Source organism: Pecten maximus, chromosome 4 (genome assembly GCF_902652985.1).
Source record: "Pecten maximus chromosome 4, xPecMax1.1, whole genome shotgun sequence".
Taxonomy (NCBI): domain Eukaryota; kingdom Metazoa; phylum Mollusca; class Bivalvia; order Pectinida; family Pectinidae; genus Pecten; species Pecten maximus.
The window spans coordinates 2,986,128-2,999,484 of NC_047018.1; the positions used below are offsets into that span (position 1 = coordinate 2,986,128).

General features: G+C 45.2%; 1 protein-coding gene across 1 annotated transcript; it reads left to right on the forward strand.

Annotated features, from left to right (window-relative positions):
- The first annotated feature begins 8,507 nt into the window (after nt 1-8,507).
- Nucleotides 8,508-12,178, forward strand: LOC117324844. Its single transcript, XM_033880673.1, has 3 exons — nt 8,508-9,014; nt 9,198-10,064; nt 10,148-12,178. Exons 1-3 carry the CDS (start codon nt 8,508-8,510, stop codon nt 12,176-12,178), a joined length of 3,405 nt encoding a protein of 1,134 aa, XP_033736564.1.
- Nucleotides 12,179-13,357: the final 1,179 nt, after the last annotated feature.

Consider the following 13,357-nt stretch of genomic DNA (forward strand, 5'->3'; position numbering starts at 1 on the left):
CCTGGTCCCGGTGTGTGGATCTGACATAACTCAGGACCTGGTCTCGGTGTGTGGATCTGACATAACCTAGGACCTGGCCCCGGTTTGTGGATCTGACATAACCCAGGATCTGGTCTCGGTGTGTAGATCTGACAAAACCTAGGACCTGGTCTCGGTGTGTGGATCTGACATAACCTAGACCTGGTCCCGGTGTGTGGATCTTACATAACCTAGGACCTGGCCCAGGTTTGTGGATCTGACATAACCTAGGACCTGACTCCGGTTTGTGGATCTGACATAACCTAGGACCTGACTCCGGTTTGTGGATCTGACATAACCTAGGACCTGACTCCGGTTTGTGGATCTGACATAACCTAGGACCTGGCCCAGGTTTTTGGATCTGACATAACCTAGGACCTGGCCCCGGTTTGTGGATCTGACATAACCCAGGACCTGGTCCCGGTGTGTGGATCTTACATAACCTAGGATCTGACTCCGGTGTGTGGGTCTGACATAACCTAGGACCTGACTCCGGTTTGTGGATCTGACATAACCTAAGACCCGGTTCCGGTTTGTGGATCTGACATAACCCAGGACCTGGTCTCGGTGTGTGGATCTGACATAACCTAGGACCTGACACCGGTTTGTAGATCTGACATAACCTAGGACCTGGTCTCGATGTGTGGCTCTGACATAACCTAGGACCTGACTCCGGTTTGTAGATCTGACATAACCTAGGACCTGGTCTCGATGTGTGGATCTGACATAACCTAGGACCTGACTCCGGTTTGTGGATCTGACATGACCTAGGACCTGACTCCGGTGTGTGGATCTGACATCACCTAGGACCTGACTCCGGTGTGTGGATCTGACAAAACCTAGGACCTGGCCCCGGTTTGTGGATCTTACATAACCGAGTACCTGACTCCGGTTTGTGGATCTGACATAACCTAGGACCTGACTCCGGTGTGTGGATCTGACATAACCTAGGACCTGACTCCGGTTTGTGGATCTGACATAACCTAGGACCTAGTCTCGGTGTGTGGATCTGACATAACCTAGGACCTGGCCCCGGTTTGTGGATCTGACATAACCCAGGACCTGGCTCCGGTGTGTGGATCTGACATAACGTAGGACCTGGTCTCGGTGTGTGGATCTGACATAACACAGGACCTGGTCTCGGTGTGTGGATCTGACAACCCAGGACCTGGTCTCGGTGTGTGGATCTGACATAACCTAGGACCTGGTCTCGGTGTGTAAATCTGACATAACCTAGGACCTGACTCCGGTTTGTGGATCGGACATAACCCAGGACCTGGTCTCGGTGTGTGGATCTGACATAACCCAGGACCTGGTCTCGGTGCGTAGATCTGACATAACCTAGGACCTGACTCCGGTGTGTGGATCTGACATAACCTAGGACCTGGTGTCGGTGTGTGGATCTGACATAACATAGGACCTGACTCCGGTTTGTGGATCTGACATAACCTAGGACCTGGCCCCGGTTTGTGGATCTGACATCTTTCCATTTGTGATAGATAAAAGTGAAGCAACGAAGCAAATACAGAAGCGATGTTGTTGAAACATTGAAGGAGAATTCTATTTATTCCAACCACCATTTCTTCAGTGACTGATCTATTCCTGTGTCTATTCACTAAGGAGGTTGATATATAGGGAGTTATTGCCCTCCCATTTTATTCACATTTTAGCTATTGTTATTTATGAACTGTACATAATACTAGTACAGAGCGCATGATTGATTAATTTAATTTCATCAAGTCTATGAACGTCAAGCCTAAGGTGGATTCATTAGAGGATTTTAGGCAATAATTGGCTAGACAAGGAGAAGAGGATCCGGATTCCAAGACGGCAGTCCAGGATCAGCGTGGACATAAGTATATATCTTCAGCTACATGTATGCAGCATTTTCCTAAGATTTCCACATTCTCTGGAGATGAGAAGAAGGAAGCTACCTATGATGTATGGCGGAACCAGGTGGAATGCCTCATCAAGGAAGGCCACCCCACAGACAGTTTCCCAAGCAATCAGGAATAACCTTAAGGGTGAAGCGCTTAGGGTTCGGTGCAGACTCCCACCTGATGCTAGACTACAGAATATCTTAGCCAAAATGGATAGTGTCTTTGGTATAGTGGACCAGGCAATCATGCTGTTGGCGAAGTTCTTCAGTGCCAGACAGGAACCAACATAAACCGTGTCAGGATGAAGTTAAGGGTGGAGGATTTGTTCACTAAGTCTGCTGATGCTAATCATATATCCCTAGCCAAACATGACTCTATGTTGAGGAGAGTGTTTTCGTCTGGATTGACTGGAAGACTGAAGGATGCCACTGGACATTTATATAACCTACCAGGAGATTTTGACCAGTTGCGGATTGCTATCCGTCGTGTAGAACAAGACCACTTAGAGAGAGTAGAAGAAAGAGGGAAACAGTCTGCGACAAATTCGGCAAAGTCAGCAGTTGAGAAGACAAGGAATCAGCTTCTAGAACGGAGCTTGAAGAAATAAAGGAAATAATCAACAAAATTGACTAGATTTCAGCACTATGAAACAGCATCAACAGGAGAAGAAGCCTTATCTCTAACCACAGAATCGATGTTGGAAGCCGTCCATTTTGGAGAAAACGTGATATAAACACTGGAATGTGGTGCTATATCAAAATCCTCGGGCACTCTGGATCCTGGAGTGGACTGCACAATAGCACACACAGGTGGACACACAAGTGGCTTATCTATAAATCCCTGAATGATAACATCTGTGTTTGGACGGATGGTGACGGATTTCTCCTGTGCACATCTTATTACTGCCAGTCTGTCATGGTGTCGCTTTAACTCCTCTCTGAAAGTTATGCATCTAAATGCCAGATTACAGGAAAAAAGAGCTATTGAAAGAATTTAGATCTAGTTTCTCCACAGGTGACACAGACATTGGTCATACTGATACTGTCAAGCACCTGATTGACTTGGATGATTCCACACCATCTAAGCAACTCTGCAGAAAGATTCTTCCTACTATGTTTGTAGAAGTAAGGAGTTACCTCCAGCAGTTGTTGGCAGCAGGTATAATCCGTCGTTCACATCCCCCTGGACTTCCAAAGGTTGTTCTTGTATGAAAAAAGTCGGGAGCTCTCAGAATGTGTGTAGAATACAACTCAACGAAAGAACCGTAAAGGATGCTTATGCTTTGCCACGAATAGATTGGATGCTGGACTCCTTGGCTGGGAATCGTTATTTTTCAGTAATCAACATGAAATCTGATTACCACCAAGTAGAGATTGCTGAATATCATAAGGAGAGGACAGCTTTCACCATTGGGCCTTTAGGATTTTGGAAATATAATGGCATGCCATTTGGTTTAGCCAATGCCTCTGCTATTACCCGTGATTAATTGAAGATGCCATGGGTGAATTACACGCTACGATATGCTATGTGTACATTGACGTCTTCATATTTGCCAAAACTTATGAGGACCATCTCCCCAATCTGAGGCATGTGTTGCAGCGGATAGCAAATGCTGGCCTGAAGCTTTTACCAGACAAATGCTCACTTTTCAAGAGAACTGTAAATTATGTCAGGCATGTGGTTTCAGAGGGATGGCATAGAACCAGACCCCGACAAGATAGCGACCTACGAATCCTGAGGACGTACGTTAGTTTTAGAATCGTTGGGTACTATCGCCAGTTCATTCAGAATTTTAGTCCAGCCTCTGACAATATTGATGCCAGCACATGTGAAGACCGGGAAAAACGGAAAGACAGCGAAGAGCCAAGTTGCTCAGGAATGGACATGGACAGATGAGCAAGAGGAAGACTTCACAACCTTGAAGTCATGTTTGTGTTGTGTGGACATCCAGTCATTGGTTACCCTGTCTTCAGTCCAGAGAGCAAACCGTTTGAAGTCCATACTGATGCGTCTTCATTGGGACTAGGACCACATTACATACGCAAGTAGAGGGTATTCTAAACCAGGTATCCAGCTCATCGTCTGGAATTTCTTGCACTGAAGTGGGCCGTTACTTAAAAGTTCAAAGTTATTTGGTCGGACGACACTTTACAGTGCCGACGGATAATAACCCACTTACATACGTGTTGACATCAGCCAAGCTTGACGCTACATCACTGAGATTGGTTGCAGCCTTGGGAGGATTTGACTTCGAGATATTATATCGCACAAGAATTAGGAATGGAGATGCTGATGCCATGTCACGTCACCCACTACTGGAATATAGTGACAAGCTCTGTATCATCACCAATGACATGCTAGAGGCGATCAACAACGCTATGCAGAGTACGCCACTCATCGACGCTATTTAATGTCGGCAGCAACCCTTTAAACCATCAGTGACTCCGATGATACCAATGTGTTCGATACGATTTCCGCCCAAGAACAAGATTATGTGCTTTCTTTGTGGATACCTATTGTGAATGCTGGTATCAGACCACAACGACAAGATTTACCAAACACCCAAGAGCATTCAGTATTCTTGAAGAACTTTCACAAACTGAAAGTGGAGGAAGGAATCTCTGCAAGGAGGCTATGCGGAACGGAGAACCAGTTGTTACTCAAGTGTTGCCCCGTTGTCAGGTTGTCATAGTGATTTCCATGGTTTATGACCAGATGGGTCACCAGGACAATTCTTACTGGGTTGGCATGGGAAGAGATATGGAGAAGTGGATTAAGCACTGCGATAGATGTATCCGGATGAAGATTCCAATCAACTCCTGGGCACCATTGGCAAACATCTGGACAAGCCAGCCTCTTGAGTTAGTGTGTATGGACTTTGTAAGTGTAGAGTAGTCAACAGATGGACAGCATATTAGTTAGCACCGACCATTTCACAAACTACGCCGTTGCAGTACCGACTAGAGACCAGAAAGCTCGTACCACGGCGGAAGTGTTTTTCAACAACTTCGTTGTTTATTACGGTCTGCCGCACCGGATACATACTGACCAAGGACCAAACTTTATGAGCAGTCTGATGAAGGAACTCTTTGAGCTAACAGGAATAGAGAAATCGAACACAACACCATATCACCCGATGGGAAATGGACTATGTGAAAGGTTTAATCGTACCTTAAATTGGGATGCTTGGAACATTTACAGGGAAGCGGAAACAAGATTGGAAATCAAACACCGCAGCATTGGTTCCTGCATATAACTGTACCAAACAAGAGTCAACAGGACAGACCCCGTACTTTTTTTTATGTTAGGCAGAAGGCCACGACTTCCAGAAGATTTAACCTTTGGAGTTCCTACGAGCAAACCACCAGGAACCCATCTTCGCTAGCCAAGGCTTCTGATTACGTTACACTACACGAACCCTTGGCGGATATAGGCGTCAGTTCTGGCCCTCTAGCGGAGATTCGAAATTACAACCCTTCACGCATGAAATTTTCGACCAATCAAAACGAGCGTTACCGATTTACTTCATCTGTGATGTTAACAAACACACATGGAGGCTTGTGTCATTTCGATGAGATATGTGATCAATGACTTAAATAGATTTATCAAACACTGCGAATGTTCCCCTAAAGATTGCATGTCTCTGTATATAGGTAAAATGCCATGACATAGTCGACATTGTAGCTCTGTACTGGGTGCCGCAATTTTTGTTTACTGCGAAACCAAGCCCGAGTGTAAAACGCGATTTGATTGGATGCCCTGGGATTCCAGGGCGCGACGGTTTGAACACGACTATATCCGCCAAGGGTTCGTGTAGTGTAACGTAATCAGAAGCCTTGGCTAGCGAAGATGCCAGGAACCTTGACCTTGTATGTGGAATCTTTAAGAAAACGACTCACAGGTGCCTACGCTCTTGCGTATTCCAATTCCGACCTTTCCAAATCCCACCAGAAGAAGGTTTATGACAGCAAGGTGCGAGGATCTGCCGTCAACGTTGAAGATAGAGTGCTGGTCAAGGTTGCCTTCGAGGATACACACAAGGTAGCAGATAAATGAGAAGAGTGACCATTTGTAGTCACAGCCCAACCAAACGAGGACGTACCAGTATTCCAGGATGGTGAAGGAAGGATCAGAACCATCAATCGCAACTTTCTACTTCATATCAGCTTCCTGCCCGGACGTCCTAAGGCTCACGCACCTGTTCAAAGACGACAACGACCTGTTCAGACAAGGCAGACGAGACAGACTAATCCCCTCGTACCAGATGACGACATTTCAGAATCAACAATGTCGTCTGATGAGGAGGTGATGGTTTATACGAGGATGGACCCTGACACGAATAACTCGGATACCATCTTTGATGAAGAGGTCGTTCACTGATTGACCCATACAAATCACACCATAGAATACTGACGTAACAATATACCCACGATCGAGCAGCACATCCCAATTCAATGAGAAATAGGTTCAATTCAATTAGAGATATGTACCATTCAATTAGAGATAGGTTCAAATCAATTGAATGGGCGTGATTCTGACTGAAGTCTTTGTCGAGAGACTGAGAAGCCTCTCGTGTTGTAGCGATTGGTGGTCGCTGAATAAGTGACCATTAGTCGTGAGGTAGTCGGGGGCTGGTGCGCTGCAGGAAGCTGGTGCGCAAGGAAGCCACTGCGAGGTTGCCGGGAGCAATTGAGCCGGTGCGCAAAGTAGACAATGTAACGTATCAAGTGCCGGGAGCACTTCCATTACTGCTGCTGGTGCGCAGGGAGCACTTGCACTAGGCGTGCTTGGTTGATCATTGCCGGTGCGCACGGCACCCGGTGCCCAACAAGAGCACGCGCGGTAGGCGTGTGTGAGCGACATTGGCTTTCATTGCTATACTTGTATTGTGTGAGGTTCCGTGGCAAGCGGCACGATCATTTTATCTGTTCTTATATATAACATATAGATTAATCCATTGTACATTGTAAATATTACCGATTCAATACCGATTGTGAATGAACCAGTCATGTGCGCTGAAGGCACAGCTTATCCCAGGAGACACTTGGGCGGAACAGGTGCACGTTACAGATATAAAGGAGAAAAGCAAGTAGTATATAGATATAAGATCACAGGAAATATCTATGGAACGCCATAGCTGTCACACATGACCTTAAAATAATATATTAATTGATATTTCATTATATCAATAGATTTTATCAATATATTATTCGACTTTATCAATATATTATTCGATTTTCATCATTATATTATTCGATTTTGTCGTTCTATTATTATATGTTGTTAGTGTATCTAAACCTCAGTGTAAAAGTTTGGTGGCCGACATACCCTATAGCCGTTGATTCTCGCGATTCAAAATTTTGGCGATTTTTATTGGATACGACAGAATTAAAATTTTGAAGAATTAAAACTTCGCGATCAGGCATATCTAATTTTCGCAAATTTTGATCCTGATGTTGAATTCCAAACGTCGAACACGTGCAGTATATTTTGTGGATACTATTTACCTTTGTCTTATCGTTTCACGGATCAAATTTTCGCAGCCACGCCAATGACCCGTGAAACAGCGAAAATATCATCCCCGCGAAAATAACTGGCTATACCGTATGTGTGTTCGTTTGAAGGTTTTCAGTTTCTATAATCACGGAAATGTCCGATTTTACACGTCACAACTTCCTTTATCCAGGCTATTTACTAAAAAGTAAACCAAATAACAATGAGAAACTTATTAATTTCTTTGTTCTCTCATGATGATGATGACATACAAGATTTTTCCTATCGAGAGACTTCCGTCACCTGATCTCAATAACACAGAAAATGGAAGTCAGTGACACCTGTCTGGTTTATATATACCTGATCGGCCGTACTTATACACTGTAGTCATACATAAATAACAAAATACGGACAGCATAATCACGTTTCCAAGGCAACTAAGGAACTTTTTATCATTGACGTCACAGACAAGATCCGGTATATCGATGTGGGCATGGTATACCTACAGCTCATGAACCGTATACATAAATAATCAATAGTTGTAAATAAATTGTCATGTTTATTTAAATTTCAGATATAGGTCATAAAAGTTTAAACAAAGCGTGAAGAAGGCAATGTTGACCATAGGAAGACCATGGAAATTCAAATCACCGTTAGCCTATACACTTCAAATTCCCAGTAATGTATGGTAGCTAAGATAATGTATTTCTTTTCTTATTTGCGTGTTAAATTCCATTTCCAATCAACATTTGAGCTAGCCTTAATATTGGCGTCAGAGCCAACTGCATATAGCAAGTAAAATAACTCAATGTCAATAGCAAGAATGACTGTAATGTAAAATAACTCAATTTTGCAGGAACGACTGTTATATAACAATGGTTTAAAGGAAAGTGTGATATGGTTCGAACACTCCTCAATATTGAACAAGGCAGTTGAAATCTGTCTATACTTCTAGCTATATTTCAGACCTGACCTACGTTGTAAAACATATGTCCACTCATATATACCATGTCCTCACTAGCTAACTCGTGCTCTAAATCACATCTCACATCCTCAGAGATAACTCACGTTATCATATCTATTTCATTTCATCACATTTGTCTCGCGTCCTCAAAGATGCCTTACGTGCGAAAACATACCTCACCCCCTCATGCAGATACAGGACTATCCCACGTCCCCAGATACAGGACTATCTCACGTCCCCAGATACAGGACTATCTCACGTCCCCAGATACAGGACTGTCTCACGACCCCAGATACAGGACTGTCTCACGTCCCCAGATACAGGACTATCTCCCGTCCCCAGATACAGGAGTGTCTCCCGTCCCCAGATACAGGACTATCTCACGACCCCAGATACAGGACTATCTCACGTCCCCAGATACAGGACTATCTCACGTCCCCAGATACAGGACTATCTCACGTCCCCAGATACAGGACTATATCACGTCCCCAGATACAGGAGTGTCTCCCGTCCCCAGATACTGGACTATCTCACGTCCCCAGATACAGAACTATCTCACGTCCCCAGATACAGAACTATCTCACGTCCCCAGATACAGGACTATCTCACGTCCCCAGATACAGGACTATCTCCCGTCCCCAGATACAGGACTATCTCACGTCCCCAGATACAGGACTATCTCACGTCCCCAGATACAGGACTATATCACGTCCCCAGATACAGGACTATATCACGTCCCCAGATACAGGACTATATCACGTCCCCAGATACAGAACTATGTCACGTCCCCAGATACAGAACTATCTCACGTCCCCAGATACAGAACTATCTCACGTCCCCAGATACAGGACTATCTCACGTCCCCAGATACAGGACTATCTCCCGTCCCCAGATACAGGACTATCTCACGTCCCCAGATACAGAACTATGTCACGTCCCCAGATACAGGACTATATCACGTCCCCAGATACAGAACTATCTCACGTCCCCAGATACAGGACTGTCTCACGTCCCCAGATACAGGACTATCTCACTTCCCCAGATACAGGACTATCACACGTCCCCAGATACAGGACTATCTCACGTCCCCAGATACAGAACTATGTCACGTCCCCAGATACAGGACTATATCACGTCCCCAGATACAGAACTATCTCACGTCCCCAGATACAGGACTGTCTCACGTCCCCAGATACAGGACTATCTCACTTCCCCAGATACAGGACTATCTCACGTCCCCAGATACAGAACTATCTCACGTCCCCAGATACAGGACTATCCCACGTCCCCAGATACAGGACTATATCACGTCCCCAGATACAGAACTATGTCACGTCCCCAGATACAGGTCTATCTCACGTCCCCAGATACAGGACTATCCCACGTCCCCAGATACAGGACTATATCACGTCCCCAGATACAGGACTATCCCACGTCCCCAGATACAGGACTATCACACGTCCTCAGATACAGAACTATCTCACGTCCCCAGATACAGAACTATGTCACGTCCCCAGATACAGGACTATATCACGTCCCCAGATACAGAACTATGTCACGTCCCCAGATACAGGACTATATCACGTCCCCAGATACAGAACTATGTCACGTCCTCAGATACAGAACTATCTCACGTCCCCAGATACAGAACTATCTCACGTCCCCAGATACAGAACTATCTCACGTCCCCAGATACAGGACTATGTCACGTCCCCAGATACAGGACTATATCACGTCCCCAGATACAGGACTATATCACGTCCCCAGATACAGGACTATATCACGTCCCCAGATACAGAACTATGTCACGTCCCCAGATACAGGACTATATCACGTCCCCAGATACAGGACTATATCACGTCCCCAGATACAGGACTATCTCACGTCCCCAGATACAGAACTATCTCACGTCCCCAGATACAGAACTATCTCACGTCCCCAGATACAGGACTATATCACGTCCCCAGATACAGGACTATATCACGTCCCAGGATACAGGACTATCTCACGTCCCAGGATACAGGACTATCTCACGTCCCCAGATACAGGACTATATCACGTCCCCAGATACAGGACTATATCACGTCCCCAGATACAGAACTATCTCACGTCCCCAGATACAGAACTATCTCACGTCCCCAGATACAGAACTATCTCACGTCCCCAGATACAGGACTATCTCACGTCCCCAGATACAGGACTATCTCACGTCCCCAGATACAGAACTATCTCACGACCCCAGATACAGGACAATCTCACGTCCCCAGATACAGGACTATCTCACGTCCCTAGATACTGGACTATCTCACGTCCCCAGATACAGGACTATCTCACGTCCCCAGATACAGGACTATCTCTCGTCCCCAGATACAGGACTATCTCACGTCCCCAGATACAGGACTATCTCACGTCCCCAGATACAGGACTATCTCACGTCCCCAGATACTGGACTATCTCACGTCCCCAGATACAGGACTATCTCACGTCCCCAGATACAGAACTATCTCACGTCCCCAGATACAGGACTATCTCACGTCCCCAGATACAGGACTATCCCACGTCCCCAGATACAGAACTATCTCACGTCCCCAGATACAGGACTATGTCACGTCCCCAGATACAGGACTGTCTCACGTCCCCAGATACAGAACTATCTCACGTCCCCAGATACAGAACTATCTCACGTCCCCAGATACAGAACTATCTCACGTCCCCAGATACAGGACTATATCACGTCCCCAGATACAGGACTGTCTCACGTCCCCAGATACAGAACTATCCCACGTCGCCAGATACAGGACTATCGCACGTCCCCAGATACAGGACTACCTCATGTCCCCAGATACAGAACTATCTCACGTCCCCAGATACAGAACTATCTCACGTCCCGAGATACAGGACTATCCCACGTCCTCAGATACAGGACTATCTCACGTCCCCAGATACAGGACTATCTCACGTCCACAGATACAGGACTATCTCACGTCCCCAGATACAGGACTATCTCACGTCCCCAGATACAGGACTATGTCACGTCCCCAGATACAGGACTATCTCACGTCCCCTGATACAGGACTATCTCACGTCCCCGGATACAGGACTATCTCACGTCCCCAGATATAGGACTATCTCACGTCCCCAGATACAGGACTATCTCACGTCCCCAGATACAGAACTATCTCACGTCCCCAGATACAGGACTATCTCACGTCCCCAGATACAGAACTATCTCACGTCCTCTGATACAGGACTATCTCACGTCCCCAGATACAGGACTATCTCACGTCCACAGATACAGGACTATCTCACGTCCCCAGATACAGAACTACCTCACGTCCCCAGATACAGGACTATCTCACGTCCCCAGATACAGGACTGTCTCACGTCCCCAGATACTGGACTATCTCACGTCCCCAGATACCGGACTATCTCACGTCCCCAGATACGGGACTATCTCACGTCCCCAGATACAGAACTATCTCACGTCCCCAGATACAGGACTATCTCGCGTCCCCAGATACAGGACTATCTCACTTCCCCAGATACAGGACTATCACACGTCCCCAGATACAGGACTATCTCACGTCCCCAGATACAGGACTATCTCACGTCCCCAGATACAGAACTATCTCACGTCCCCAGATACAGGACTATCTCACGTCCCCAGATACAGAACTATCTCACGTCCCCAGATACAGAACTATGTCACGTCCCCAGATACAGGACTATCTCACGTTCCCAGATACAGGACTATCTCACGTCCTCAGATTTAGAACTATCTCACGTCCCCAGATACAGGACTGTCTCACTTTCCCAGATGTAGGACTATCTCATGTACTCAAAGTTATCTTTCGTGCCAAAACATACCTCAATTCCTCCACATCACTGTGTATACCCGTACACTGGAAATTGCTACCAGCGAAGCGAAACTGCTGGGTGACGCGGTCAAACACACGCAAGTTTTTTTAATGTTGTTATCATATATTTTTACACGGCGTATAAATATTCATACCATAGAACCTCCGTATGTGACATTTTCTTTCAAAACACAAAAATAAAATGACCAGGTGTACGGAAGTTTGATCAATCGGTTTAAGGCGAGTTATCAACCTGCCGTACAGCTGTCATTTTATTTTCTGTTATAACGCAACGATTCAAAGCTTTAACTTGGTCAAACATGCAAGTAAACGTGCGGTATACTGAATTATCATTGCCTGTTGATGTTATCACTTTACATTTAGCGGTACCAGGCAGCATGTTTTGAAAGAAAATGTCGCATACGGAGGTTCTATGGCATGCGAGTATTATAAGCTTGATCAACTTAAACGATTCCGAATTTAAAAATATCTAAGTATGAAAAATATTGAAAAACTTACGTGTGTATGACAGCGTCCACGCAGCAGTTTCGCTTCGCTGGTAGCAATTTCCGGTGTACGGGTATATACAGTGCACGTGTACATACAATTTCACAAAAACTGATTCTCAAAATTCAAGATTTTATATCAATTTCTCAAAATCTAAGTTTTATAACCTCAAAATACCACAAACAATGTAATTTATGTAATTTGTAGGGTGTGATGAGATGTCCACACTACAATACACCTATATGCCAGGCTTGTATGACCGAGTTAAACACAAAACTTTGAAGTCCAGACTCCCAACACCCCTAACTTCCAAAGTCACTGGACCATAAATTAATTCTGGATGATATTCTGTCAATAAAGAATGTGTTGAGATGTCCACTATGTGATGTAACTATATACCAAATTTGGTTAAAGTAGGACTTGAGCAACGGATCTAAACGCAACACTTAAATGAAATGTTGACGACGAGGCCATCACCGTCTTTTCGTTGCAGGCGAAACAAAATGGCTAACGCGCTAAATAGAATATGTCTGTATCCGTTGCGTTAATACCACTGTAAACGCAATATAAACACCGTTCGATCCCTCTTTGAAAGTCTGTATTTATGTTAATATTATGTTTAAGGATACAGAATTTCT